At 49.0% G+C, this 25923-nt stretch overlaps 2 protein-coding genes across 2 annotated transcripts in view; one reads left to right on the top strand and one right to left on the bottom strand.

Annotated features, from left to right (window-relative positions):
• Window positions 1-25923, bottom strand: part of LOC310920762 (olfactory receptor 14J1-like) — a gene marked incomplete at its 3' end in the record, with an annotated part of 1005486 nt that overhangs the window by 82309 nt on the left and 897254 nt on the right. The gene's annotated exons all lie outside the window — the stretch shown is intronic.
• LOC310920652 (olfactory receptor 14A16-like) lies at window positions 9481-10413 on the top strand (the record flags this gene model as incomplete). Its single annotated transcript, XM_083880713.1, has 1 exon — window positions 9481-10413. One exon carries the CDS (start codon window positions 9481-9483, stop codon window positions 10411-10413), a length of 933 nt encoding a protein of 310 aa, XP_083736839.1.

Here is a 25923-nt window from a genome sequence, read left to right on the forward strand (position 1 = left end):
ATGAAAGAGGACGACCTCCCCAGGCCGTTTGTCTGGATCTGGACTGGTTCACCTTTTGGCAAATCACACACCCTTGTACCTCTTGTTTTGCCAATTCAAAAATTCCCTTGCACCCGAAAAACTTCAAGAACTGGTCAGCCAATGCCTGTGTTCCCCAGTGGGTCTGTTAATGCAGACGTCTCAGGATCCCTCTGGCCGCACTTTTCGAAACCAATTTCCTCCCATTTGGCAATTTCCACTTTCCTATCTCCAATGCTCCTCCTATCTCTTTGAATCCTTCAATGTCCTTTTCTGAGGGACATATTTGGGTTTTGGAGTCCTCCTCCCTGACCACCTTGGGGACTCTCACCGTGAGCAACGCTGCCCTTTTTGCCTCCTGATCAGCCAGGTTTTTACCGCGGGTTTGAAATTGCAGTTCGGTCTGATGCCCTTTCACGTGGACTACTGCAATCTCTTTGGGTTCCCTGATTGCCTCCAAGATTTGCCGAATCATTTCCTCGTGGACCAAACCTTTCCCCTTCGTATTTATCAAACCTCTCTCTTCCCAAATTTTTCCAAAAGTGTGAACCACCCCAAACGCATATCGGGAATCTGTGAATATGGTCCCCCTTTTTCCCTTTAACCTTTTGAGAGCCCTTAGGAGAGCGTAAAGCTCACTAGCTTGGGCCGACCATTCGGGCCTCAGGAGGCCCGATTCCACCACTTTTCCTGTTCTGCCATCCACCACTGCATACCCCGATTTTCTCTTTCCTTCCACTACTCTTGCCGACCCATCCACGAACCATTTTTCCCTTCCCTCCAATTCCTGGTCCTCCAAATCGGGTCTTAATTTGTCTGGAGTTCCACGATCTCAGCACAGTCCTGCAACAGTTCCTCGGAGGGGTCTCCAAACATGAACTGTGCAGGGTTCCATGCCGAGGTGGTTTTTAACTCCAATCTTGGGGAGCTGATCAGGATGGCTTCATATTTCAGAAGCCGAGAGTCAGTCAACCACTTTTCTGCCTTTTGTTGCAGAATATTTCTCACATCGTGAGGGGTGTAAACTACCAGAGAGGCCCCGAAGGTGATTTTCCTCGCCTCTTCCACCAGGAGCGCCACTGCTACTATTGCCTGTAAGCACGTAGGCCATCCCCGGCTCACAGGGTCCAGGATTTTCGATAGAAAACCTATGGGTTTTCTTTTACCTGCCCATTCCTGAGTCAGGACTCCTTGTGCTGTTTGCTCACTAACATCTACAAACAACTGGAATTCTTCATTTACATCCAGGAGGGTCAGTACTGGGGCAGTCATGAGAACATCTTTTAATTTTTGAAAGTCCAATTCATCCTGATCAGTCCACTTCACTCTATCGGTGTTTAACCTTTCATAAAGAAATTTCACCTTCTCACTGAAACCTTCAATCCATTGCCTGCAGTATCCCAGGAGCCCCAACACTTGACGTATCTGTCTTTTAGTTTTTGGAGCAGGTAATGCTATAATTCCCGCCACCCTCTCAGGGTCTAATTTCTTTTTCCCCTGGGTTAGCCAATGACCCAAATATTTTACCTCGGGCTCCGTGAACTGCAGTTTGGATTTAGAAACTTTCAAACCCTTATCTCCAATGAAATTCAGCAATGCCACAGTACATTCCCTCACGCTTTCCTCAGTGGGCCCAGCTATTAGCAGATCGTCTACGTACTGCAAAAGTTTTGTCCCTTCCTTCGGGGTGAATTGAGTCAATAGGTGTTCCAGAGCCTGCCCGAACAGATTAGGGAATTCTACAAATCCTTGGGGAAGCACTGTCCATCTTAACTGTTGTTTTCTGTTGGTATCAGGGTCCTTTCACTGAAAAGCAAAGTAATCTCTGCTTTTCTCATCAAAGGGGCAAGTCCAAAATGCATCCTTCAGGTCAATCACACTATACCACACATCCTCGGGCATGAGCCGATTCAATAAAGTATATGGATTGGCCACCACCGGAAACCTAGTCCTGGTTCGAGCATTCACTGCCCTCAAATCCTGAACTAGCCGATAGCTTCCATCTGCCTTTTTCACAGCCAGTATAGGGGTGTTATGGAGGGATATGCATGGTTCTATGGTTCCTCCCTTCAAAAGGTCATCGATTACCTGTTTCAGTCCCTTTCTCCCTTCCAGGGGAATGAGATACTGTTTGACCCGTATAGGGTCCTCGGGGTTCTCAATTGCGATGTGAATGGGGTCAATTTCTCGTCTCCCCACCTCTCCTTTAGAGTGCCATACCTCCGGATTGATGTCTGCTTTGTCCTTCTCAGTGAGCTTAAACATTTTCACCACCAGATCAGAACTTTTTACCACTATGCTTATTCCTAGGGTGATAATCATATCTCTCCCTAACAAGTTGTAATCAGCTTCCTCCACTAACAACAAGTTTCCCAAACAGACTTTGTTTTCCGACTCATTTTCCACATTCTCTATCACCGGCATTCTAAAAGGGTCCCCTTTGGCACCAACCACCATAACTCTCTCCTCACTGGCCGTACACCCCTTTGGTAAATGCTGTAAAGTGCTCCTTTCTGCCCCAGTATCTACCAGAAAAAATGTTTCTTGTCGCTGGGGACCTACTTTCAATTTTACCAGGGGCTCGTTAGATGTTCTGGTCCCCAAGGTGAAGAACCCCTGACACCCCTAATCCTCCTGGAAGATCTTTTCATCTTTCTTGAAATCCCTCTGAAGGTGTCCTGCCTTTTTGCAATAGTAACATTCCGGCAGTTCCCTCCTTGTGACTGGGGCTGTCTTGCAGGGGCCTTGGACCTTTCGGGGTAAGGTTTTATACTTACCCGATGCCTGCTCCTTTCTTTGGACCTCCTTTACAGCTGCTACCAGAACCTTAGCCTGTACTTTCTGTTTTTCATCCTCCCTCCTCATGTACACCTTCTGTGCTTCCCTTAGCAACTCTTGCAAGCTCTTATCTTGCCAGCCCTCTATCTTTTCCAACTTTCTCCAGATATCCTCCCAAGATTTTGCCACAAATTGTGTCTTGAGCAACACTTCCCCCACGGGGGAATTAGGGTCCGTCCCAGAATATATCTGCAGACTTCGCCTCAATCGCTCAATCCATTCAGTGGGGGACTCCTCTTTCCCCTGACATTCATTAAAGGCTTTACTGATATTCTGACCCCTTGGGATGGCTTCCTGAATACCTTGGATTATGATATTCCTCAGGTCTATCATGCTCCTTCTCCCGTCCTCTGTCTGAGCGTTCCAGCTCAGACTAGAGCTGGGCCATTTTTGATCACCAGGTGTCCCCTGTGGATTGCGCCTGTCCCAGTCTCTAATACCCGCCTGCTTTATCATTTCTCTCTCCTCGTTGTTAAACAGAGACCTTAGGATTTCCATCAGATCCTCATAGGTATAGATACTACTTCCTAAGCACTCATCCAACCTGTCTGCCACACCAAAAGGATCATCCAACAATCGTCCCATTTCCTTTTTAAAAGCTCTTACATCTCCTGTGTTGAGGGGAACATTCACAAACCCGATAACCCCGGGGGCCATCGGAACTTCCCTTAATGGAAGTAAACTGTGTCCCTCATTTTCACTTTCTCCCCATTCATCACCCATCATCCTGGCTTTCAAACGGGTCCTGCTAGCAGAGGGAGAACTGGTGGCAGTGGGTTGCCTCCCTTTTGCGGGCTGTGGGGGTGGAATTGCCGCCTGTGCGGCAGAGAGGATTCTCTCCTCTGCTTGGACCAACCCTGGTTGCGGCGGAAAGGGTGAGTGAGGCCGTTCCCATGTTTGCGCAGACAGGATCTCAGAGGGGGTTCCCGCAGTCATGGCGTCTATTGAAGGGGGTGCCGCCGACAGACCCAGGCCGGATGGAAGAGGTAGGAGAGGGGGTGGCAGCAGAGGAACTGCCAGCGGGGACAAGGGATGGGAAGCCTGTGTCGTTACGGACATAGGGCTCCCTACTTGGGATGCTTGTGCCCCCATAAGTTGGCTCCTTGGTTCCATGAGGCTCTGTAGTGTCACAACATCTCATAGTTTCCATGAGCATCTGTACTATCACCTGTGACCTTTTTTCCATCGAAGCCCACAGTGTCTCAATGGCCCCTTGCCTTTATGTGGCCATCCTGTGTCCCAAGGGCTCCTTGGTTCCATGAGCTTCTGTAGTGTGACCATGGTCTCCTTGGTTCCACAAGCTCTTGCTGTGTCAAATTGGACCCTTGCACCCATGAGCTTTCTGTAGTGTCACCATGATTTCCTTGGATCCACAGTGTCACAATGGACAGTTGGTTCCATGGGACCCCAGAGTCACAATAAACCCCTAGTTCCATGAGATTCCGTAGTGTCAACATTGTCTCCCTGGTCCAATGAGTCCCCTTAAGTGTCACAATGGCTGCTTGGTTCTGTCACCTTCCATAGGGAAAACATTGCCCTCCTTGTTTCTGCAGTGTCATAATGAACCATTGATTCCGTGAGGTTCAGTCCTGGTTTGAAAGACAGGTGTCTGCAAGGGAAGACTGGAGCCTCCCTTGGAACGGAGAATGTAAACTCCCTCCCTCCAAATCTTTATAATTTTTGAAATTAGGATGGGATCTCAGGAAAAAAAAAAAAAAGAGATTAGGAACAGCAGTTCTTTACTAGCATGTATAACAAGGCAAGCAAACAACAATAACTGTGGCATTAACAACAAACAGAGCCAGGCCCCCAGTGAGCCCTTCTCGGCCACGGGCAGTTTCCCCTTTGGTGCAGTTCCGGTCACAGCCAGCAGGGGCGCTGGTGGCTCCCGGTGGGCGGGGCAGGTGCGATGATTCCCCCGCGGCTGCAGGGGGTGCTGTGGCGCGGGCTCGGGGAGCGCGCAGGAATGGCGGCTTTGTCCCAGCCGGGAGGGATGGAAGAGAGGCCTCGCTGCACAAACCCCTGGGGCTGCTGATCCCAGGGCCCTGGCAGGACTCTGGGGAGCAGCAGGCTGGAAGGGCAGGGATGAGCAGAAATCCTGGGGCGCTGGACGAGATATATCAGACACTCTGCGGCGATAGCTGGGACTGCGGGACGTCCCTGCAGGGCAGGGGGTGCAGGGCCCAGCAGCAGGGGAAAGGCAGCTCCCAGCTGGGTTGTAGCAGTGGGGGTGAAATTCCTTTCCCCAAGCAGCAGCTTCACCATCCTCTTCCCACAGCCAAGAGTGAGTGAGAACCCCCAGCTGCCCCCGCCCTTGTCCTTTACCTGCCTCTCTTCTCGTAGTATCTCTGTCCCTCTGAGAGCAACTCCCAAAAACCAGAGGAGTGACACCAGACACCCTCCTTCCCTGAGGCCGGGCTACCTCCCCCATCTCGGGCACTCAGCCATCAGCGCATCTTAACAACTCTATGAGAAAAGATTCTATAAGTAAAGAGGAAAGAAAAAGGAAAGAAAAGGACAGGAAAGAAAACCCCCAACAGGTTCCTAAATGTCACTGGTCTCCTTGGTTCCATGTGGCCCTGCTGTGTCACCACAGCCCCTTGGTTCCATGAGTTTCTGTACTGTCAACAATGGCTCCTTTGTTCAAATGAGGCCCCACTATGTCACAATGGACCCTCTATTCCAGGAGGCCCTACAGAGTCACAGTGGACCCTTGGGTCCATGAGGTTCCATCATGTCACAGTGGACTTTTCATTCCATGAGTTTTTGTACTGTCAACAACAGTTTCCCTGGTTCTGCAGTGTCACAATGGCCCCTTGGTTCCATGAGCTTCTGGAGTGTAACACGGTCACCTTGATTCCATGAGATTCTGCAGTGTCACAATAGAAACCCTTGTTCTATTAGGCCTCCAAGTTTCACAATGTTTGATTCCATGAGGCACCACAATGTCCCAATGGACCCTTGGATCTATGAGGTTCCATAGCATGCCAATGGTCACTGTGGTTCCATGAGTTTCCTTAGTGTCACAATGGTCTCCATGGTTCCCTTGGGTCCTGCTTTGTCACAATGGTCCCCTGGGTTCCAGCGAGGCTGCCAGGACAAACAGGTCTGGCTGTCTTGGCTTCCCAGGATCCACCTCTCTCCTCTTCTGCCTTTGAAACACTTGGGCTCTTTGCTTTCCTTCCAATGGAAAAGAACCATCCTACTTATCAACACAGAAATGGCCGAATGTGGGATTCCACCTCCAAAATTCCCTATATCCAAGGGTTGCTTTCAGACAAAAGCTACCAGGACAGAGAGGTCTGGCTGGCCTTGGCCTCTGGTGTCCACCTTTCATCTGCCCCTGAAACATCAGTGTTCCATGCTTTCCTTCCTATGAAAAAGAACCATTCTTCTCCTCCAGGTGTTAATGCCCAGAAATGGTATTCTGCCTCTAAAATTCCCTATATCCAGGGAGAGGTATGGAGGCCTCAAGAACATGGCCACCATATAGGGACAAAGGAGCCCTGTGATCAGTGGAGTGGAGACAGAGGACAGGCGACCAGAGCCCTGGGAGGGATTGAAGAGTGGTTTTAGAGACGGTGGATCCTTTTGACATAGGAGAGAACAGCCAGAGAAAGAAAAACTTAATGCAAAGCGCAGCTTGGGGGGACAAGATTGAACACAAAAACGTAAGGAATTTCTGTCCCAGGGCAGAGGTGTGCTACAAAACATATCCCCCAGAAGGAGTCTGGAGCAACCCAAGGCTCTGTGTGACCAGGCAGAGGCAGGCAGGAGGCAGAGCTGTCAGCAAAGGAAGGGCCCAGCCAGGTGGGGCAGCCGGGGGATGACCACAGCCTGCAGGGACAGAGGCGCAGGGCATGGACACTGTAGGACAGCCTGGGCTGCACAGGCCACAGGGATGGGCAGCAGCTGCAAGGCCCTGACACAGCCAACTCCTGCAGCACTTGGGCCATGGCTGCTGGGCCTGGGCCTGAGCCATGAGCAGGAGACAAGTGACCCTTGCAGCCCTGGGGCCTCATTGCCTCCTTGGCCCTGCTCAGCAGCCTGGCAGGGGCCGCCCCATGGTCCTGCCCTTGGCATTGCACATCCCCACATCCCAGTGGCCTGGGAAGAGCCCTGAGCACTGAGGGAGGGACAGGATGTGCCTTGGCAGGGGCTGGGGCTCAGGCCTTGGCCCTTTGCATTCCTGAAATACATCCAGGTTTGGTCATCATCAGAAACACCTTTGCTTTGTTTGTCCCCACCTGTCATCGCTGCCTGCAGTGTTCTGCTCTAACTGGAACCTGGGGACACTTTCTCAGTGGAACCCATTAAAACTTAAAGAAACTTTGGAGTTTCACTTTACTGTAAAGTATGCAAGAAGTTTGTTGAACACTCTCTAAGGGACTGACAAGACTCTAAACAATACCAAAGCCCCAAGAGGCTCATTAAAGTCCTTGTGCTGTGTCTGTGCTGCTGAGCTGGGCTGGGCTCCTGGCACAGAGGCAGCTCCTGGCAACCAAGAAGAGCTACAAAAAGGCACTTCTTCTGAGAAGCAGCTTCTCTTCAAGCCCAGCAGGGCTGAGGGCACTGCCTGCAGGCACCTGAGAGCAGTGAAGTAGACAGAAGCTCAGAGGAACTGCAAGGAAAATTCTGAGCTTCTTCATAGGGAGATCTTCACCTCTTCTGACACAGTCAGCCTGTGGCTGCAGGGATCTCCTAAAGCTGAGCCAGGACAGGACTGACAGCACTGTAAGGATGGCTCTGCTGCCCTTGCTGCTTTGGGGGAGGATGTGCTCCAGAGCGGGGCTGCCCTGGGCACCATCAGAGGGACAGGGCAGGACGGCTCCTGCTGCCAGGGACGGCTGCAGGGGCTGAGGCTGGGGCTGCAGCCAGGGCTGCCCAGGGCTGTGGTGCAGAGCAGGTGCTGCAGCCCTGAGGGCTCTTGGCCAGGCCAGGGGATCTGCCACCTGCCAGGGGCAGCTCTCAGCCTGCCTGGGAGCTCCCATGGATGTTGGAGGGGAGCTGTGGGTGCAAGGAGTGACTCCTGCCAGGGCAGGTCCTGCTGCTGTGGAGAGGGTGTTGTGTGGGCCAGGGCTGCTCAGCTTTCTCCAGCTCATACCCAGGTCCTGAGGGTATTTTTCATGAGCTCATAAAGGGCAGGGGTTTCCTGCTAGAATCTCAGCTTTTCTCAGTCTGTGCTTCCCCTTTTCCCTGGGTCAGCTGGGTGGCAATGGAAACTCAGCTGTGCAGGGCAGAGCAGGGGCTGAGGCTCCTAAACCATCACACTGAGGATTCCTGGGAACCTCAGCAAGTGCCTCCACCTCCCCAGCCTCCAGATCCATCCAGCATCACCTTTCCATGGTGCCCAGGCCTGGGGGAGCTGTTCTTTAATCCCTGCAGCCCCGAGCAGCTGCAGGGCAGAGCTGGCCCAGGGGCTGGGCTGGGCTCTGGCAGCACTGGCAGGGAAGGAGCCCGGGCCCATAGGAACAGCTCGGGCTGGGACAGCTCCAGCAGCAGAGCCGTGGGCAGGGAGGGAGGGAGGCAGTGCTGAGGGAAGCCCTGCTGCAGGGGACATGTGGCACCTGCCAGCCCTGCCCTGCAGGGCACACACTGCCCTGAGCAGCACAGCTCCTGTGTCCCCTCGCAGCCAGCACAGCCCTCAGCCCGGGGGCTCGGGGCCCTCAGTCCCCTCCTAGGCCGGCAGAGCAGCCCCAGAGATGAAGGGCATCTCTCCTGCCATGTGCCCATTCCCTGCTGACCAGGGCCTCAGGGCCACTGTCCTGCAGTGCTGCTGCCTGGCAGGGGCTGTGCAGGGCTGGGCAGGGAAAGGCTTTTCCTTAGGGCCCAGCTCTCTCTCTCCTTGCCTTGCCCAGGTGCTCCTGGCATTGCTGAGGGGCTCTCTGGGAATGGCAGTTCCAGCTGCAGGCTCAGGCCCAGCCCTTGGGCTCCTCCTGTGCAGGCTGAGCACAGCAATGGGGTGTCCCAGCTCACTCTGCCCTGGGGAGCTCTGGGCAGGGCAGGCTGGGAATGAGTTGACTCTGCCTGACTTTGGGAAAGGCAGGAGCCACTTTGTGTGCCAGGGATCCCTCTGCTCTCAGCAGTGTCTCCTGGCTTTCCAGGGTAACACGGGAGTGGAGCTGAGAAAGGTCCAAGTCCAGGGCAGCTGGGAACAGGTCACAGGGACAGAGCAGCTCCTCTCAGTCTGCACTAAGGCTCAGAAAATCCTCCTGCCTCACTGGACTCTATTCTCCCCAGGCACAGCAGAACCTCTCATTCTGCCTCCTGCAATCCCCATCCCTTGGCCCTGGCAGATCCCGTGCCTTAGGAGGAGGCTCTTTATCCAAGTTCAAACACCAGGACTGGCCCCTGCCCTCACTGTTCCCCTGCACTGACTGGGGCTCAGGGATCACTCCCAGGTGTCCTGCAGGTCAAGATCTGGCTCCTCACTGAACATTGGCCAGCAGCAATCAGGGCTCCAGCAACCAAAGTAAAGGAAGTCCTCTTAGACATAGACAAGGGGAAGGTGTTACTTGCAGGGAATGGTCTGTGAGAAAGGGGTTTGTCTCTGCTATGAGAAAGTTTCCCGCAAATGTCACTGCCTTTCCTCCTTCTGCAGCTTGGGATGTCCAGAGACAGCAAATGTCCAACAGCAGCTCCATCAGCCACTTCCTCCTGCTGCCATTGGCAGACACACGGCAGCTGCAGCTCCTGCACTTTTGCCTCTTCCTGGGCATCTCCCTGGCTGCCCTCCTGGGCAACGGCCTCGTCATCAGCGCCGTGGCCTGCGGCCACCACCTGCACAGCCCCATGTTCTTCTTCCTGCTCCACCTGGCCCTCACCGACCTGGGCTCCATCCTCACCACTGTCCCCAAAGCCATGCACAATTCCCTCTGGGACACCACGACCATCTCCTACTCAGGATGTGCTGCACAGGTGTTTTTCTTTCTCTTCTTTATGGGAGCAGAGCTTGCCCTGCTGACCATCATGTGCTATGACCGCTACGTGTCCATCTGCAAACCCCTGCACTACGGGACCCTCCTGGGCAGCAGAGCTTGTGCCCACATGGCAACAGCTGCCTGGGCCAGTGCCTTTCTCAATGCTCTGCTGCTGACAGCCAATACATTTTCCCTGCCCCTGTGCCAGGGCAATGCCCTGGGCCAGTTCTTCTGTGAAATCCCACACATCCTCAAGCTCTCCTGCTCACACTCCAAACTCAGGGAATTTGGGATTATTGTGGTTACTGCGAGTTTATCCTTGTGTTGTTTTGTGTTCATTGTTTTCTCGTATGTGCAGATCTTCAGGGCTGTGCTGAGGATCCCCTCTGAGCAGGGACAGCACAAAGCCTTTTCCACCTGCCTCCCTCACCTGGCTGTGGTCTCCCTGTTTATCAGCACTGGCATATTTGCCTACCTGAAGCCCCCCTCCATCTCCTCCCCATCCCTGGATCTGGCCCTGTCAATTCTGTACTCAGTGGTGCCTCCAGCCCTGAACCCCCTGATCTACAGCCTGAGGAACCAGGAGCTCAAGGCTGCAGTGTGGACACTGATCACTGGACTATTTCAAAAACATTAAATTGTTTGCCAATTTCTGCTTGTAATAAAAATCATCTTTGATTTCTCTTGTTTGGTTGGTTGTCTAGGCTTTTTTCCTGTGTTTTAGTTTTGCCCAAAAAGTGAGGCCATTATTTGTGCCCTTTCTTGTTTCGTTTCTCTCCACATTTTCTGTGGCCCCAGACTGTGTAAATGAGGATCTGTGCTCTCAGTAACTTTAAATGAACGAAAGGATCTCCCAGCAATGTTTTCACTTGGGTTCCCTCTTCTGTTTCCCTTCTCTGCAGCTGCAGCAGCAATGTCTGTGTGCAGAGCTGGGGCATGAAAGGGCTGGCACAGCAGCTGTGCCCAGCACCAGCAGCCCTTGGTGTTGCCAGTGCTGCTCCCGTGGCCCTGCCCCGCTGCCCTCCTGGCCCTGGTGTTGCTGTAGGGCCTGAGGGCTCTCGGGGCCGGGCACAGGGCTGGGGGTGGCAGTGCCGGGGCTGCAGCATGGACAGGCCATGGGCAGTGCTGGGGCAGCGCTGACGCCTCAGGGCAGGGCCTGGGGGCTCCAGGCTCCTTGCCCAGGCTCTCTCCAGAACACGCCCAGGCCAAGGCTCAGCACAGAAAAGCCCCGTGAGCAGCCCCAGGGTGGCCGTGGGCAGGCTGGGGACAAACAGCATGGCTGGGGCTCTGCAAGGGCCCTGGGGGAGACAGGAAGGTGCAGCAGAGCAGGGGCTGATCCATCCCCATTTCACTGGACACCCCAGGGCAGCGTCCCAGAGCGTCCTCATGCACTTGCCAACAACATCCCCCCTCTGTAGCCCTGGCCTCTCCCCCAGCTCACACAGGTGTAATATCTTTGCAGGCACAGACAGGGCAGCACTGGCTCAGGAGCCCTGTTTGCAGTGCCCAGAGCAGGCCTGAGCAGCCCCATGGTGTTGGTGTGGGGAGCTGAACCTGAGGGAGCACAAATGCCATCAGCCCCTGGGGCCAGGAAGGGCTGGGAGATGGGAGGGAAACTCCTCAGGTTTGTTGTGGCCTCTGAGGTCACACGGAAAGTTTGTTCCCATCAGCTGTGAGTTTCCTGTCCCACTGCAGACGTTGTTGCTCAGAGCCAGGGCTGCCTGGCAGCTACCTCCAAACTTCCCTGATAATTTCCTTTGCTTCACCTTTGCTTTTTTTCTTCTTTCCTGGTTCAGATTTATTCCTAGTGCCCATCCTTGTCCCCTCCCCTGCAAACAACCCATCCCTGTTTGCCCTTTCTTCTCTGACCCCACTCCTCATTTCAGTTCCTGAGCTGGCACCATGAGAACATCCTTTGGGGATCTGAATAATCCTCCAAGTGCTTCAGGAATTGTCTGCAGCATCCTGCAGTGCCTTGAGTTAAGAAATTAAAGAGTTAAGATTTTAGCTAAGGGATAGAAGCCATTTATATTGATTAGGATTTATTTTGGAAGAGTAGAGATGAAGTGGAAATATCAATAATTATTAGATGCTTAAGCTAGAGCATAGGTAATATATTACTTGTTCATTTTAGCTGTGTTGGTACAAGGAAATATGATAGATGGACCACTTAGATAATGGAAAAAACCATGACTGCACCTGGACAAAAAAACTATTTGAACCAAGCAAGAGAGCTTGGACTATGCCCAAGAGGTCATGTAGCCTGCCCACAAGATGAAGGTACAAAGGTCACTGTGAGGAAGACGTCTCTGACTTCATCCTTCAAGGCCACTGACCCATTTCAAGGACTACCAACCCAATTTGAAAGAAGAATTTCGCAAGTGTAAATGTCTTTGGGCTCATTTTAATATGAAGCAGGGATAGGCACTGCTAGGATTATGCATATGTATAGGCATTTGAGTAATTGAGTCAACAGGTAAGACTTTTGTAAATAAATAGAGGGCTAGAGCTTTGTGATTGGTGTGCAGGTCTTTGGGAGGCTACTCCCATGCCATCCAACATTGAATAAAGCACACAACTTTCTAACTTTAACTAGTTAGAGAGTCTTTTGTGCATGATCTTACCAATTTTATGCAAATCAATTAGCAACCATGACAGGACTGGGTTGTGTTCAGCTGTGAGAGCAGTTTGGGTCATGGACCACTGGGGGGATATCTCTCCAGGGATATCCTATTTCCAGGGATCTCCCTGGAGAGAGGGTTCTGCTCTCCAGCTGTTCATCCAAGGACAGACAAGGGCTGCCAGAACTCCTGAAAAAACAGTAAGTTTAAAAATTGAAACTTGTGGCCTGTAAGGTGTACCTGTGGCCAGGAGGCTGTTGGTAGGTCATGGGAGATGTCCCACACTCAGCTCAAGCCCATGTAGTCTGCTTGCAAGTTACAGTGGGATGGGTTTACAGCAGAAAGATTTGTCATGCCATAGAGGGCTCGCTAGCAGTTCAGAGCAAATTGGCTAACAGTTTGGGGCAAATCCTTGTTCATTGTTGTTATTTTATGATCTCTTGTCATTTTAAATGTGTCCTGACTGTCAGAGGGACTGTGCAAGTACTTGTTGAGACCTACCCTGGGTACGAAGGACTCGAGGTGTTCTGACCCGCGGTTCTGTCTTCAGGCGACTGACACGGCCGGGAATGAATGAAGTGAGTGGGGTGAATGCCTAAAGCCCTGCATAGCACTGCATGCTGTGTGAATATTTTATTCCTTTGTAAAGAGGCACCTCTCCCCACTGTGACTGTGGTGTGTGTGTACTTCTGGTTACGGCAGATGGTATTTGCTGTAACACCTGGTGTTTGGGCTTAAACAGAACAAAACCCGGGAGGCAACAAGGACGGCATTTGCTGTGACACTCAGTGCTTGAGTTTAAACAGTTCTCTCCTTGTAGCATTGGAGAGACTGTTCCAGTATAGTATTTTTGTAAGTTTTTTCCACGGGATTTGTGGAGTCGTGAATGCTTTTTAGACTTTGGTTTTGTGAAGTTAGGCAGCTTGTGTGAGAGTGGCTGTGGCTTTAAGAGTTGTGGTGTATTTTTGAGGTAATGCTGACTTCCTGTGTCAAAAGTTATAATTGCAGCAAACTAGTAACTTTTAGCAGGTTGTGTTGGTGTTTGTTGGTTTGGTCTGTTGAAAGTGGCAGTTGAAGCTCGAGCCTGAGCTGACAGGGTCTGGCTGTCTAAGCAGGCCCTTTTGAATGGTTTCAATTTGAACGAGATGAGTTTTTGAATGTGACAGGGGACTGGGTCTTGATGTGATGAGAAGACAGAAGGACAGAAAAGGTGTTTTGTGGAGGATTATACTCAAGCTGAACTAAAAATAATTTGGCTTTTGATTGGGAATCTCCCTTGATTGAGGGAGGACTTAGGAACTCGTTGTGGTGGGGACGAGCAGGAGTAATTCCTTGTTTTGTATGTAGCCTGACAATTTTCCTTTGGAAACTAGACTGGCGTCCAGCTTGGGTTTTTCTTTGCAGTAAGGAGTGTGAGAGGAGGCGGTATTGTGTGTCCTACAGATGAAACCTGCCTGCCCCAGGTGCATTCCAAGGCTGCCGTGATATTATAACTGGGAAGCAGCAAATGCTGAGTGTGAAATAGTCAATGTAGTTTGTGGAAAGAGTTGTTTAGTTTCTGGGATTTGGGACATGGATGATTTTGAAGAAGATTAGGAAAAGACAAAGGAACAGTGTAAGTTTGGCAAAAGGGAGTAAAGTCTCTTTTTGTAGTGTCTTAGTTGTGATCTTTTGAATTTGAGACAGAGAGGTTGTGTTTGTGGATTGTTAGAGTTATAACAGGGGTGTCTTTTATATGGGAATTATTATGGTTGGTGATTTGTGTATGTTTAAACCTGGCCAGATGAGTAGAAGGGATCCCTTTAGCTCAGTAGTCTGGACTTGATCTCTGGGAATTCGTGAACTCGTCTAATTGTTGGTTAGACAGAGGAAACAAAAGAGTTTATTTAGGTGGATTATATGGAACCTCTGCTGGAAAGTAAGTAGCTTTGGACTGGGAGCAACATGCGGTAGAGAATTTAGAAATTTGTTTTTCTGCAGCCCCTGGTGCATCGAGAAGTTGGCATTGTGTGGGTACTACTACAGTGTAGGATTTGTGCAGGACACTACTATTGCTCTTCTGCAAATCAGCACAGAGAGTGTGCCCAGGGCCAGTGGGGACAGTGCTCTAATTGAGATGATTGTGAACTGAAAATTTTATAGTTGGTTTATGGGAGGTCACACTCAGTACCCGAGCAGTGGGTTGTGTGGGAAGAAAATTGGGAAAGGACGGTGAGAAAGTGTGAAGTGATGTTTGGGTGGAAGCAAGACAAGATGCAAAGAATGAGATAATAGGAATTGGTGTAGAGTGCTAGTTTTTGTTAAGGGCTTTTGAGTGGCAACTGGTTGCGAGGAAAGGCAGTAGTAGATTGTTTGAGTTATTGGAAAGAGAGTTTTTAATATTTTTGGGAACCCAGCAAAAATAATTGAGACTAAATGTGCTCAACTTTTATACCCAGACATTTTTCCAATTAAGGTAAAAGACCTGGGATAAAATAAAGAAACAATGGGAACTAATCAGAGCAAAGAGGTCCCTAAAACTAGTCCTTTAGGATGTATCCTGACACACTGGAAGGAACTGGTGGGTTACAGTGGTACAGAAAACAAAAAAGCCCTCATTAAGTTTTGTTCACAATGGTGGCCACTTTACAGGCTGGAAAAGGGCATTTGTGGCCACCAGCTGGGACCTTAGACTATGAGATGTTGTTACAGCTGATGCTTTTCTTAACACGAGAACAAAAGTGGGAGGAAGTGCGAAGCAGGGACCCCCTTAAAAATATGGGAAGCTGGACAGAGCAATGCAGATCAAACCAATATGGTTAACATACATTCTCCGTTTATTCTGTCTAAAATGGCAGATTATATACACTTCAATATAGTTTACAGTTACAAGTATTTTCTCATTGGTATACAGCATAAGGAAAAATGCAAACAAACATTGTTTATTTCATGCTTAAGGTGGCTAAAGTGTTCACACTACAAACTATACCTATTAATACCTAGAAAAAACATTGTCCTTTGCTGATAAACATAATTTCTAACTGCGCCACAGGCTTCACAGGCCTGAATCTGGGGCCCAGGCTGGGGTAGCTCAAACCTCACTCCAAATATAAATCATGCCCTCATTCTCTGAGAAATTCTGCTATGATTCCCCCTTTTTCTTTTTGAGCTGCCCAGACTGACTCAAAAGCATGGCTAGTTATTCGTCACGTACACAGTAATAAACAAGGCACAATAACTAAAATAACTACAATAATGATAAAAAGTATAATACTAAAATGGACTAAGTCTTTGATCCAACCAGCAAAACCCCATGAATTGACCCATTTATCAAAAGGAGTGTTAACAACTGCAAGTTTCCCCATGTTGCTCTTTAGCTGTGGAAGTTGCTTGTAGATTGATTGAGAGTGGTCAGACAGATTCATACAACACATGCCTTCAAACTCTTCACATCCATGTCCTTGGGCAAGAAGAAGGAAGTCAATGGCAGCTCTGTTTTGAAGAACTGCATGGCGGATGCTTTTAACATCCATGGCAAGTTCACTCAACATATTAGATGTTAGATTAATTTGTTTTCTTGTCCAGCAAGCCAAGGTTTGCAACTGTGTGAGAGCTTGAGCTGAAGCAACTCCTGGGGAAAAAATTGACACTACTATTACAGCTGGACCCCCCATAATGACACTTGATATTTGCAATTGGGGCCTAGTTGGAGAACACAACGTCTAGTTCATCAGGGCTTCTGAGACAATCCAAAATTTGATGAATGGTGGGAGCAAACAGTGCTAATTTGCTAAAATAACATAGACCTCCTACAGCTCTTTGAGGTCCTGCAGACCAGGCTCGGTCCCCACAAATGAGGAAAATTCCTGGTGGCAATTTTTTTGCAGCCCCTTTTAATGGTGTTACAGATTGAGGCCAATTATTACAATATTCTGAATAATTATAATACAATGGGCATTTCGGAGACAACCAAGTGTTGCCATCTTTTGGCTGCTTTTCTTTCATATATAACAAATTTGATTTTGCAACATGATTTCCAAACATAAACAATAATTGCCTTGCACAGAACCAAGAAAGTCGAATTCTTGTGGCTCAGTACCCATAACTTAAAGATTTTGGGCCACTGCAACAGCTTGTGCTCCTAAAGCATTCTTTGGAATCTTCTGCGTTTCACACCAACTGACAAAACAAGTGCTGGAGGAACCAGTGCGCCTATTGCACTACAAGTTCCAGACTTCATTCAAATTTGGATATATTCAAGCTTGAGTCCAATGTTTGAACTTTGCCATGGAATTCAATGGGAGTTCAATTAAACAGGTACGAAAAGGATTGGACTGTGTAGCTAAAGACAGACAAAATGAATCTTGTCCAGTTTGACTGGCCCAAGTGACCCACATATTTTGTCTTTGGTCAATATCAAGCACTCCAGATACTTTCTTTGGCAAAACACTGCTTAAAATAAGCATTCCAACCCACAACATTTTTCTGATATTTTTTGGTTATCTTTCCCAGTTCTCCATCAAAGAAAAACAGAAAAACAAGACCTAGTTATTATTGAATCCTAAATACTAATTATGACTTAAAATAAACTAAATCTTATAGCTATGATTATATAAACTATTTTTTCTGCACACTATAAAGTCAATTTTCATCAGTTTCAGAGTTGTCCTAGGGTGTTCCAGGTAAGTCGTCGCTGTCACTGCTGGCTGGTATCAATGATTGGGGACATGCACAGGTAAATCGATTCGGCACCCAAACAGGTCCTGCTCCCGGGGAAACACACATATATCCATGACCATTAAACAATACGGGACTCGGTCCTTGCCATTCACCCATTTGCATATTTTTGTGATAAACATAAAGTCCTGGAATTGCCTGTGGTCTTCCCTCCTTCACTGTGTGATGATGTATCACAACCACAGGTTCTTCTCTTCCTTCTGCTAAACACAAATAGTTTAAAGTAAACAATACCATTGACAATTGACTGACTACATCAATCTCATAATTTTACTTTTGCTTTGCTAAATATTCTTTCAAGGTTTGATTGGCTCTTTCCACAATAGCTTGACCTGTAGAAGAGTGAGGGATTCCGGTGGTATGTTTCACCCCCCACTTCTGCATAAACTTGACAATTTGTTGACCGACATAAGATGGGCCATTGTCATTTTTAAATTCTACAGGTACATCCATGACCGCAAAACAAACAGATAAATGTCTTTCAACATGCAGAGCCTTTTCCCCTGTTTGTGCTGTTGCGCAAATAAACTTTGAGTAGGTATCTACAGTTACATGGACATATTTCAGTCTTTCAAATTCTGGAACATGAATTACATCCATCTGCCACAGTTCTAAAGCTTTCAGTCCCTTTGGGTTTGTGCCTAGCCCAAGGCCAGGCCCGAGATGGCTACACTGAGGGCAGGCACACACAATCTCTTGTGCATCATTCAGGGGGATCTGAAATGTCGGTGCAGGGCTCTTGTATTTTGATGGAATGTTTCATGACTGTTGCGAACCTTTTCAAACTTGTTCTGTGGGGGAACATGGACAACACAGCTGACTGCAGCATCTGCTTGTGCATTGTCTTCCCCAAACCACTGTTGCATTGATGGCTCCGAATGTGCATGACACAAAAAACATGCTGGTGCTCCTTCAGGACACTCCGCAACTGCAAATGCAATTCTCCAAGGCATCCATTTGTGTCTTCGCGCAGTGCCTTAATGCACTGTGCTCGAAGTTTTCCAACTTGCAACAAGCTTCAGTGGCATGGGTGTCAAGATTACATTTGTGACACCACACAGTCTTTTGACAGGCTTGTTTGAAATGGCCTGTTTCGCCACATTGGAAGAAAATGATGCCAGCTGGTTTGTTGGGATGTGGAGTTTTGTTGCTGTGGCTGGGGTTATTAATTTGCCACCTGACAAAGCAGCTGCAATGAGGTGCCCTTGTTGCTGCATGGCATCATGCATGGCTGCTGTGAATGCTGCAGTCTGGTTGTTTTGTTCAGCTTGAGTGGTCCTTGGGTGGCATTTCATCTACTGGACTGCCTTGAAGGAGCGTGGCCAGAATGGTTCTTGTGCATGAATTGGCATTCTTGAAAGCAAGAGAACTGAATAAATGTTCTTGCACCTCTGGTGACACGTCTGGTACATCTTTTAAAGCAGCTGACTGTCAATAAACTCTCTATACAGATCTGTGGCCCCTTACTTTATTGTAGAATGGCTTCTTTTTGTCTGGAACCAGAAGCAAGGTTCTGTGAACCAGCAATTGAGACAGCTGATGGATTTCAATGGGATAGGTAAGCTGTACATTTGTTGTAGCATAAGGTCCTTGTCCTGTCAGCATGTCTGGCTGGATTCCATACAAATTTCCTAATAATTGTTGTTGTTGGCTTCTTCAATTGCCAAATGCTTCCACTCTCTTTCAAAAATGAGGAATTGTGAGAGTGTTAGCAGCAGAATCAGCAGGGCAAAGTATATCTGCAGTAAATACATATTGAACTATGTTTCTGGCTGCTTCTGATCTGATTCCATAATTAGTGACTGTTTGTTTTGCTGACTGAAGTACTTTCCTATTATGAGGTTCCCAACTAGCATTTCTGTTATTGACAATGACGGGGCAGGACAAGGAGCTGGTGGTCTGCCGATCTCCATCTAAAACAGTGTCCTTGACCACTGCAGCCCAGCGTCTCTCAATTTGATTTACAGTTGTTTGTTTTTCTAACTGATCTTGTCACTTTGAGAGCTCAGCAAGCTTAGTTATTATTTGTTGTAATTCATTTGCACGCTGTAATTTTTTCTGTGACTGTTTGCCTTGAGAACTGTTACTAGGACTCTCAATCTCTGAAGTTTCTGAATAAGAGTCCGTGGGGAGGGAACATTGTGCTGCTGCTGTGGCGCGCTGTGAACGAGCTGCTGCTGTGCCCCTGCAGCTCCTGCTGCCGCTGCTGTGTGAGGTGGAGCTGTCCCCTCTCATGTGGCCTCTACCACTTCCTCATTCTCAGGGGAAGGGTGGGCTGCACCCCCTCACTCCCGTCTCTGCCTCGCACTCCACCCCCTTCCTTTGTCCCCTGGGCCAGCCCCGTCCCGCCCTCGGCTCTGCCTGACTCCTCATCTTTCACCAGGCCCCCAGAGTGGGGCGGCTGTGCCACGTCCTGTTCTCTCTCAGTCTGTCTTGGCACCAGCAGGGAAACTTCCTCTGCCTTGGACATGTGATCTATCACATCCTGCAGAGTGGGGCTGACGGGTGCTATTACGCCTTTCATGGGGCGACTATTATAAACACCAAAGAACTTTGCAGCCCTGGAGGGTTTCTGGACTTCCTTTCTTTTGTTCACCTCCCCTTCAAGAGCCTGAATGGTGGCCTTGGCAGCCTTTTTTCAGCTGAGACGGTTTGCAAGGTAATTAAATGTGGCATGACATTCACCAAGAGGCAGTTTTTGCTGGAGATATGCAAGCTGCCGGAATCCTGCATGAAACAGTAGCTCAGGCCTTTCCAGTCACTTATACCCAACAACAGACCCCCCAGGGAGCAATAACACAGGGTACTATTATTGCCCTGGATTAGAAAATTCTTACCCAAGTGCGTGCTACAGTGAATGAATCGGGTATTCATAGTGAGCCTGCTAAACAGTTACTAAATTATATCTGGGGTGCTAATGTTTTGTTACAAAATGATATTTGAACTATTATGAAAATGATTTTGACCCAGTCTCAGCAATTGCTTCGGCAAGCTCACTGGCAAGACCTGTGTATTACTAGTGCTAATGCACAAAGAGGGCAGGGACATCCCTTATTTGGGGTCACTGCTGAAGAGCTGATGGGAACTGGACCATTTTCTAATTCAGATCATCAAGCTCTACGAAGTCCTGATAAGCTAACAGAAGCCATGCGACTTGCTTTAGAAGCATTGAAAAGAGTTAAAATAACAGTAAGGATGCCCACCTACATGAATATCAAACAGGACAGGGAAGAATCATTTGCTCAATTTGTGGATAAGATGTCAGCTGCTATAGATCAGACTCCAGATGTTCAGGAGTGGATGAAAGGTGCCTTATTAAGACAGTGCTTCTTACAAAACTGTAATCCAGTCACTAGGACAATTTTGGTCTAGCTCCCAGGTAATGCATCTATTGAGGAGATGCTGGAGTGGATGAGTAGAGTCCCTGTTGGGCCCCAGGCTATGTTAGTTGAAGCAGTGAAAGAGTCAATGGAAGCTGTTAAGCAATTAGGGGAGGCATTGCGAGGAGGGCAGGAGCAGCAAACGCAGGCACTGGCCACCCTGGCACCGCTGCGAGCAGCAAGTACAGCGAGAACTGGACCAGCTCCAGCCAGAAAGATAACCTGCTTTCGTTGCAGTCATCCCTAGCAACAGGAGTCACCAATCTCTCCGCCCTGTCTCCTCCCTTCATGCCTACACCTCAGGATCAGCCGGCCTGGACTTAACAGCCGCAGTGGACATATCTATTAAGGACAATCACACTGTGCCAATTCCCACTAGAGTAAAGAGACCAGTAACTTATCAGGGACAGCTGGTTCCTGCTTTACTTTGAGACGATCTTCTACTTTTTTAAAAGGACATTTTACTGTGGGATTTATTGATGCTAACTTTACAGGCAAGATTTGTATTTTGGCATGAACACTGTATCCTCCAGTGCTCACTCCAGCTGGCACTCAGATAGCTCAATTGTTACCATTTTCGACCTTGGCTCCGGAACATTGCTCGGAAACACAAAGAGGATACTATGGTCTTGGCTCTACAGGAGGATCACCATTCTTAACACTGGACCTGCTGAAGTACAGTATATTGGTTGAGGTCACATGTGTGTGCTTACACCCACAGGTCCTGTGTGGATTCCCAGCCACTGGACACAAGCAGGGAATGACAGCACCCAGCAGTCCAGCAGAACGAGAGCGGCATCACCTGCTCCTGATGCTTCAACCTGTGATAGCTCGGCTCCGGCCAGTGTGGCCTAATCCTCTAGTAGTAGAAAACAGAACTGATGTACTAACATTGGTGCATGAACTACAAAGCACCCGACTACGATTAATTAAGAGTTCTAACTGTCTGCACTGTGACAAGCCTAACTGTGGTGCTTGGGTAAAAATATATTGTGGGGCTTGTTGCAGACAGTGGTGGGTTTTTCCACAGCAGCTTGCACAGCCATGGTGCCCACGCTGCTGCTTTTATTGGCATCATTATAATTGGTAGACAGCCATAAAAAATTATACAGGGTGCAGTACTGTGCCAGAAGCAGTAAACCTTGTTCAAGATTTAGGTCAAAGATATAGGCTAAAATTGGTATTTTTAATAGAAAAAGAGGTGTGTCGCCTGTTGGCACAAAAGGCTACTCGCATATTGCAGACAACCTGCAAATATGGGGTGAGGATACCTCATATGCATCAGGTGGATCCTGCTGATTGGGATGTGTGTTGTTGCCGCTGGGCTCACAGAGCTACCAAAAATAGACGAAAGGCAAAACATGTGGGTCACTTGGGTTAATCAATCTGGTCAGGATAATTTGTGTTTATCACTTGCCACGCCTTCCAATCCATTTCGCACTTGTTTAATTGGAAAACAAGAATGTGCGAGGGAAGCGTGGAAAAGTTATGTTTCTCATTGGCAAAATGAGACAACAGCACAATGAGAATATTGCTCTTGGTTTGCTGAAATCATTCAACAAGGCAGTACTTCTCGCCATGATCCTCTCCTGCCATATTGATTTGGCTATATGGCTCGAGAAACGCTATCTTCTTGGAGCCCTTGTTCAGCAGTTAAAGAAAAAGGGGGGAGAATAGGGGAGAGGAAAAAGACATTCCGGTATTAGAATGGTTACACCCCTACAACAATGTAAAACTGTTTTTCAAAAATCCGAAATGTTGGCAGTCCTTATCCATAAAGGTAGACAGCGTGCACGACAGATTACGGGGAATGAACCAGGCACTATTCTGTTGCCAATAGCTCGAGATATACTGCAATGGTACATTGAAAATCATGAGGAGGTGGGCCTTGCTCTACTGGGAGGAGGGGCCACAGTTTTGACAATGGTAAAGTGGCCCCCACCCTTGCGATGGGTGGGAGAACAACAGTGGCTGAGCAAACCTCTGCAGAGTGAACAGCCCATCCCAGAAGCAATCACAGTTTTCACAGATGCTGGGAAAAAGTCACAAAAAGCTGCTATTACATAGCAGCAGAGAAATGAATGGCAAGAAGTAATATTGCCTGCTGAAGAGAGGGATTCTTTACTAACTTTGGAATTGTCAGCTGTTGTATGGGTACTGTGGTAACGAAAGTGATCACCAAGGGCTTGGGGCATATGGTGTAACAGCCAGCAGTAACAGAAACAGAATTTGGAACAATAATACGGCAAAAGCATTGCCAGCAAGAATTTTCCTGATCTGTAGGGATAGAGCATGGCAAGGAATACCTAAAGAGGTTATAGGAGGTCCCTGTTATCTAGGTCAGCTTACATTATTTGCCCCTGACCGCCACGCACTGCCCTCTTTGATCAATAGCACTCAGGTATGGCGACGACGATCTTTACGGGCCCTTGATAAAAACTGTGATGACAAAGTAGAATTATGGAGTCCTACAGCTCGTATTTTTGCATCTCTGACCCCTGGAGTTGGCACAGCTCATGCATTGGTGTCACTTAATACTGCATGTTGGGCTATAAAGCAGGCAAATGTTACTACAGAGGTCATATCAGCACTCACTCAGGACATAAACAGCCTGAGACACGCAGTCCTTCAGAACAGAGCCGCTATAAACTTTTGGTCTAACACCATGGCTAACACAGCTTTTGAAAAAAGAGCTACGATTTTTGCTTATAATTTTAATTGTCATTCTATGCGTGAAATTGGTATTTGCTTGCTTTTTTCGTTGTCAGTCCCAAGTACTTGCAACTATTAAAGAAAAAGGGGGAATTGTGGAGAAGATAGCTAAGGAATGGTTAGAGGATAAGGGACACAATAGCTCTTAGACTAATATTGTAACTAGAAGCTAGGACAAGGCCAGCATGAGGATGAGGGAGAGAAACTGAGATCATGAAAAAAGAGGAACTGAATGCTACAAGGCGATACAACTGTTGCAATATGCTGATACAGCATGAAGTAAGCTATTGTGTAGTCACTACCAATCAGGAGCTTGGCTTTTGCAATATGTATGAACTAATTAATTAGAATATAAATGTAAGCGAGAAAACAAATAAAATTGAGCCTGATTAATCAACATCGGTTGAGTCAGTCTCCCTCTTTCTAACGCAGGTGTTACATGTGTATTAAAATTAACCATTACCGCAAAAAACACCCCAAGTTCCAAGATTCAGTACTTGTTTTTTCTATCACTGCACTCCCGAGCCAGATGTCTTCTACTTGTGTTACAACTGTCCTTGCTGGGAAAGCAGGCCCTGCATGCCTTGTTCCTGAGCTAAAATTTCACAGGCACAGTAAAAGTTGAATGAACCCTCCTGGTTTCAAGCCCAAGGCTGTGTGTGGCCAGGCAGAGGCAGGCAGGAGGCAGAGCTGTCAGCAAAGGAAGGGCCCAGCCAGGTGGGGCAGCCGGGGGATGACGACAGCCTGCAGGGACAGAGGCGCAGGGCATGGACACCGTAGGACAGCCTGGGCTGCACAGGGCACAGGGATGGGCAGCAGCTGCAAGGCCCTGACACAGCCAACTCCTGCAGCACTTGGGCCATGGCTGCTGGGCCTGGGCCTGAGCCATGAGCAGGAGACAAGTGACCCTTGCAGCCCTGGGGCCTCATTGCCTCCTTGGCCCTGCTCAGCAGCCTGGCAGGGGCCGCCCCATGGTCCTGCCCTTGGCATTGCACATCCCCACATCCCAGTGGCCTGGGAAGAGCCCTGAGCACTGAGGGAAGGACAGGATGTGCCTTGGCAGGGGCTGGGGCTCAGGCCTTGGCCCTTGGCATTCCTGAAACACATCCAGGTTTGCTCAGCATCAGAGACACCTTTGCCTTGTTTGTCCCCACCTGTCATCACTGCCTGCAATGTTCTGCTCTATCTGGAACCTGGGGACAATTTCTCAGTCACATCCTTCACAGGGACCCATTAAAACTTCAAGAAACGTCAGTGTTTCAAACTCATTTTGAGTTCTTGAAAACTTTTTAAAGACCCTTTCAGGGACTGAGTGATGTAAACAACACCAAAGCCCCAAGAGACTCATTAAGGTCCTTGTACTTTTCCTGTGCTGCTGAGCTGGGCTGGGCTCCTGGCACAGAGGCAGCTCCTGGCAATCAAGAAGAGCTTCAAAAGGACATTTCTCCTGAGGAGCAGCTCCACTCCAAGCCCAGCAGGGCTGAGGCCACTGCCTGGAGGTACCTGAGAGCAGTGAAGAAGACAGAGGGTTAAAGCACCTTGAAGGACAATTCTGAGATTCTTCACAGAGAAATCTTCTGACACAGTTAGTCTCTGGCTGCAGGGATCTCCTAAAGCTGACCAAGGACAGGACTGACAGCACTGTAAGGGATGGCTCTGCTGCCCTTGCTGCTTTGGGGGAGGATGTGCTCCAGAGCGGGGCTGCCCTGGGCACAGTCACAGGGACAGGGCAGGACGGCTCCTGCTGCCAGGGACGGCTGCAGGGGCTGAGGCTGGGGCTGCAGCCAGGGCTGCCCAGGGCTGTGGTGCAGAGCAGGTGCTGCAGCCCTGAGGGCTCTTGGCCAGGCCAGGGGATCTGCCACCTGCCAGGGGCAGCTCTCAGCCTGCCTGGGAGCTCCCCATGGACTGTGGGGAGGAGTTGGAGGTGGAAGGAGCCACCCCCATCAGGGCAGATTCCTCCTGCTGTGGAGAGGGTGCTGCATGGCCAGGGCTGCTCTCAGCTTTCTCCTAAAGGAAAGGGAAAGGGGCTGTCAGGGTTGTCTGTGTCACTGAGACTCCTGCACTGTCACCCTTGGGGATCAGCAGATCTGCCTCAGATCTCCCTCAGAAAGTGCCTCCAAACCCTCCTCTGCCTTCAGACAGCACCAGCACCAGCTTGGCTTGCAGCATCTGTCTGAGCTGCCCTTAAGGCCCTGCTGCCAGGGAGATGGCCTTGGGTAGTGGCCTGTGCTAGGACGGGTGTGCAGGACAGAGCTGAACCCCCAGAGCTGGGCTGGGCTCTGGGAGCACTGGCAGGGACGCGGCTTGGATAAGGAGAAACAGCTCCCAGTAGGCACAACTCCGAGGAGCAGAGAGACAGTCCAACCCTTGGTATCTGTCCGTTTCCAGGTGCACAGAAAAAAAGAAGGGAAGAGCTTAGATAAACTAATTTTTAAAGTGCGGCTTACAGGTAGTCCACTTTATTTTTCAAGAAAAGCTGAAGCTCAATCACCCTGAAGTAAGGGAGCTGTAATTAGCAAAGGAGACCAGTAGGTCTGACTGCACTGGGGCACAGGCCTCTGTTTGGAGGCCTGGAGACCAATTCTGAAAATGAAGCAATAACTCAGCAGCACAAATATGAACTGAAAAATAAAACTTTATTGAATTTTCTCCAAAACAAGGGAAATATTAATGAGGGGATTCCTGGTTAAACAGCATAGGATTGAATCAAGGAATTTA

The sequence above is a fragment of the Zosterops lateralis genome (assembly GCF_965231275.1).
Source record: "Zosterops lateralis genome assembly, chromosome: 31".
Taxonomy (NCBI): Eukaryota; Metazoa; Chordata; class Aves; order Passeriformes; family Zosteropidae; genus Zosterops; species Zosterops lateralis.